This window comes from Rhagoletis pomonella, unplaced genomic scaffold (assembly GCF_013731165.1).
Source record: "Rhagoletis pomonella isolate Grant_MI unplaced genomic scaffold, Rhpom_1.0 Rhpom_scaffold_12815, whole genome shotgun sequence".
In the NCBI taxonomy this organism is placed as follows: domain Eukaryota; kingdom Metazoa; phylum Arthropoda; class Insecta; order Diptera; family Tephritidae; genus Rhagoletis; species Rhagoletis pomonella.
The window spans coordinates 1-4511 of record NW_023471344.1 but is presented as its reverse complement, the minus strand read 5'-3'; the positions used below and the strand labels follow the sequence as shown (position 1 = coordinate 4511).

The following is a 4511-nucleotide window of genomic DNA, read 5'->3' as shown; positions in this document are numbered from 1 at the left end:
TTTTGTTTGAGCGAGGAAAGTACTTTGTAGATGATTTGCACTGTAGCCGGTTGTACGTTGGAACCCTTCATATTGGAACCCAAACTAAAGAGTACGGCACCATTTGATTTAGAGGCATTCAGAAAGTCTGCAAGGTTCTGAGAAATAAGCAGGTTTTGAAAATCAATTGGTCTATTGGAGTTTTGTTTTTCAATGAGGGGAAATTTTAAAGTATTAGGTCCAATCCCGTATTCCTCGGACTAAAACTAGTAAAACCATCAAAACAAAAAAATTCGCGCAGAGCGAGAGAGTAACACTGAAAACTACGGGATCGCTTTCTAGTAAAAAATTTTAGCTTCTGAAAACTTCAACATAACCCCCAAATTTTGGTTGTAAATTTTTGCTTATTTTGTACGTAAACACATTCAGTTCACACATGTAAATAACCAAATATACTTGCAAATTCTATAGAATGCACTTAAACCAGTAATTGAATACTTTTCAACATGAATTAGCAGAGTACACTTTTCTTTTGTTTACAATTTGATTGTCAAACACGCTACAGCTGATCGTTTGACACATTTACCGCAATTTACCAGCAAAAAATCTTCGGACTAAAACGTGTAACTTCTGACATAGAGAGGCCTTTATTTGCTCTCTTGTTTGTCCTCTCATTGACAGAGAACCGACTTATGCTGACTATTTTTGACTAGTCCGAACTCGTACGGGATCGCAACTACTATTTTTACCTTTGGCAATGGGTCCGGTTTGTCTTTGATTTGTATGCCACCGATCTCAACAATTCCTGGCACCAACGGCCGTATAGGCCCCTCACTAAAATGGCTATTGCAAAAGATTAACGAAATATTTTCTTTCATCTGGGAATATGTACGGATATTGGTATCGCCGGCAGCCAGTTCTCTGCAAGTTTCAAAAAAAAAAAGAGATGTGTTCACCAATTCAACGCACCGCAATGCTGATTTCACCTACTTGTAGCGCGCCGCCAAACTAATATCCAATATCGATGTGAATAAACGAAATGCTGTGCTGCCAAAAAGATTAAACAGACGTGAGCTGAAGTTCATAACCTCTCCTTTTTTGTATGGCATAAATACATTCGGTACATAAGATGCCTCGTGCGGTACCCCCACTAATTCATTAATCATCTCCATCGGCTGTCCCGTCCAACTGAGTATCAGCGGGCAATTTAGTTTGGCCGGAACAATCCATTGAAAGTTGTTCATGAAGTAGCCCATAATGACCAAATCATAATTGGTTTCGTAGATCTCTTGCAATCGTTCATTCTTGAGTACATCCAGTTGTATAGTAAACATTACAGTATCGGCAGTTATCACTCTCGTCAACATTTCCAGCATACTTTGTTTTTTCGCACCCAAGCCGGCCAATTCTTCATTCATTTCGCGTTGAAGCGCCTCCGCCGGCTTAATTATAATATTGTGTATCTTTTCATGATTCACCTTTGGCTTTTGCCCGGTGACGACAGTAACATTGTGACCCCGCTCTGCCAGTGTTTTCATAATCGACATGTGTACGATTAAATGAGATGGGCTGGGACTGAGAAAAACACCCAGTATATTTGCACTGTGCACTGGCTGGACACCTGTCGATATAGCCATAAATGCAATTGTCGCGATAGCGATCAGTTGGCTAGCATTCGCCACGCAGCAACACTTCATTTTTCGTTGATTTTACAAAACAAACTGAATCAGTCACTATGATCCGACAGTTTTTTATTTTATGGCATCGATTGTATATGCTATGCACATAAGTATGCACTTCATTCATAATGACGATGATAAGAAAAGTTTTGTTGGTGTAATGAATGCAAATACCTAGATATACATATATAGCAAACTAAACACCTGTGTGTGCATGTATGTACATGTATTTCTAATCAAATACATGTGTATGCATGTTCAATGGCTTTGTTGGTAATTGCACAATTTTGTGTGAAATTGGCTAGAAATTTTCTTTGGGGCCACAATTAAACAAAGTCATGCGTCGACTATCTGTTTGCCTCTTATCAGTTCGTCTAATTCATATAGATTTTGTAGATATACATAGTAGATAGGTGTACTTAGCTGGTGGCATTACTCTAGAATGCATCTACATACATACATATACATATGTATTCAAGTTGAGACCCTGAAAGTTTCTGAGGCGGCTGTATGATGTGGAGTATCTATACACTGTACATACATACATACATATATCTATATAGTTATATACATATACATACATATGTTTAAATCAGATGAGTATTCGAAACAAAACGACTGAAAAAATTCACGTTGGGTATCTCCAAACAGTTAAGTTTATCAAGTTCAAGGTCAATAAATTCTCGGTCGTTAGTTTCATATGCATCATGATACATATGTACATATATATGTATGTACAAATTAAATAAATTTATTGTTTTGAATTTTTTTTTTATCAGAGAAACAGCGTTGTGCCGTTCAATTAAAGTAGCCTAAATCGGTATAATCCCTTTTCCCTTTAAACTAACATTCATCGGGTTCCCAAACAATGTTTTAACCTTTATCTAACCATAGGTGTTGTTCAAGTTTCCCCTGTTAATAGAACCTTAATAAAAATATGAATATTTTCCAGGGAAACTGATTATTTTTTAATTCAAAGTCAAACCTTCTAAAGCAATGCTGGCCATTTCATAGGCAAGCGTACCAAAACTTTTGAAAGCTTTCTGTACAATTTGTGTAGGCCTGACACAAAATAAAAGCTTTCGCTGGCCAACACTGTTCTAAATTCACTTAAACTTATTTAATTGAACGGCACAGTTATGTACATTAAGCCGTATCACGACATATGAAAGACAAAAAGTTTAGCGTGTTTCCGGTTAATTTAAACACTTATATCGAGAACAAATTTTGGGTGTAAAAAATTTTTTTTCAAGCACCCGACCACTAAACCGCGGTTTTTGCTGTAACTTTCTTATTTTTTATCCGCTTTTTTAAATCTTTATGTCGGCGAGAAGGTCTCGCTCAGCACTATAATTGGCCATTAAACAGTTTTGGCTTTCAAAACCGTTTTAATTTATACCCTTTTGGAATTACTAAATATCCGTAGAATTTTAACCGACTTAAAAAAAAAGGAGGAGGTTATCAATTCGTCGGAATATTTTGTTTTTTCTTTTATGTATGTTACCGCATAAAGGTATACCCACACCTATGCGATTCTGTCGGTGCGAATCCGTACCGACAAAATTTACAACAATGCCGATCATAGTTTTAAATGAGGAACCACACACTTACACGATTTTGCTGCAGAAATTTATTCGAACATTCACAGTTCTTCTTTTGGTCGTGCCGAAATCGCAGACTGCCGCGTTTTGAGAACGAAAAAGTCAATAGAAGGATTTGGCAATATTAAAACAAAATTGAAGAAAAAGTTAAGAATTTTATTTCCGTTGAAAAATATTTTTTGTTTGTCTATAAATTGACAGTTTTTATTGCGATGAAATCGCACAAATTGGTGTGCACTTCCGTTTTCGAAGCAGTGACGACGTGCGGATTCGTTGCGACAGAATCGCATAGGCGTGTGGATGCCTTAAATTTGGACTACGTCGACCGATTTTGATAATTCTTTTTCTATCTCAAGGGTGGTCCCATACTAATTTGGTTTAGATGCGATCATTTGGTCATAAAGAACTTAACGGTACTAATACATTTTTATATGAGAATTGAAGTCGCTTTTGTTTTTTGCTTAAAAATTACTTGTTATTTTTATACTATAAATCTAAAGCTCTCAAAAAACGATGACTACCTTGCTAAAAAGGGTTAGGCTTTATTCAATTATAGCTTTGAGCGAGGTCTTTTCGGTGACATAAAAATTAAAAAAAAAAATTGGATAGCAAATAAGAAAATTATAGCAAAAAAACGCGATTTAGCGGTTTTTAGCGGGTGCATAAAAAAAAAATGTTTACACCCAAACTTGTTTCTCGACATAAGAATTCAAATGAAACTGACGCACGATAAACTTTCTTCGTGATACGCCTTAATGTACATACAGTTACATGCATATCGTAGTTTTGCTGTAAGAGTGTCATTTTCAAAAGTTTTTTTTTGCATTAAGCAATCAGAAATGAATGTTGTGTAAAAGAAGAAGAAAATATGTCTTGTTATTTAAAATGGGAGCGTATATAAACTGTAGGCTTTAAAGCAGTTTTTCTTGAGTTATGTTACTCTTGCAGCAACGGTACGATATGGATGTAATGATCATAAGCAAAAAGCATATTGCAAATAAAAATCACTCAAAGTCCAAGCGTACATAAGTAAGCTTTATGGTGAACAGTCAATTAAAAAGTAAATAATAAAAAAGTATATGCACATACATACATACATGTTTACATAGTAAATGCATATTTAAAAATTCGCATTCACCATCTGTATGAATGGGTAAGCCTTTAGGTTCCCTGCAGGAAACAGCTTGCACAAATGAAATACACTAGGAGGTTTGCTAGTGTCTGCCGAGGGGCGACCGCTATTAGAAGAAAA

General features: G+C 35.8%; 1 protein-coding gene across 1 annotated transcript; it reads right to left on the bottom strand.

The window, feature by feature from the left end:
* Window positions 1-7: 7 nt before the first annotated feature.
* On the bottom strand, window positions 8-1686 carry LOC118756899 (UDP-glycosyltransferase UGT4-like; the record flags this gene model as incomplete). The annotated part of the gene is made up of 3 exons (XM_036491637.1): window positions 970-1686; window positions 729-900; window positions 8-137 (listed from the first exon to the last, which is right to left on the bottom strand). Coding segments are annotated over exons 1-3 (1009 nt in total), but the record flags the coding sequence as incomplete, so codon positions are not given.
* Between the last annotated feature and the right edge of the window lie 2825 nt (window positions 1687-4511).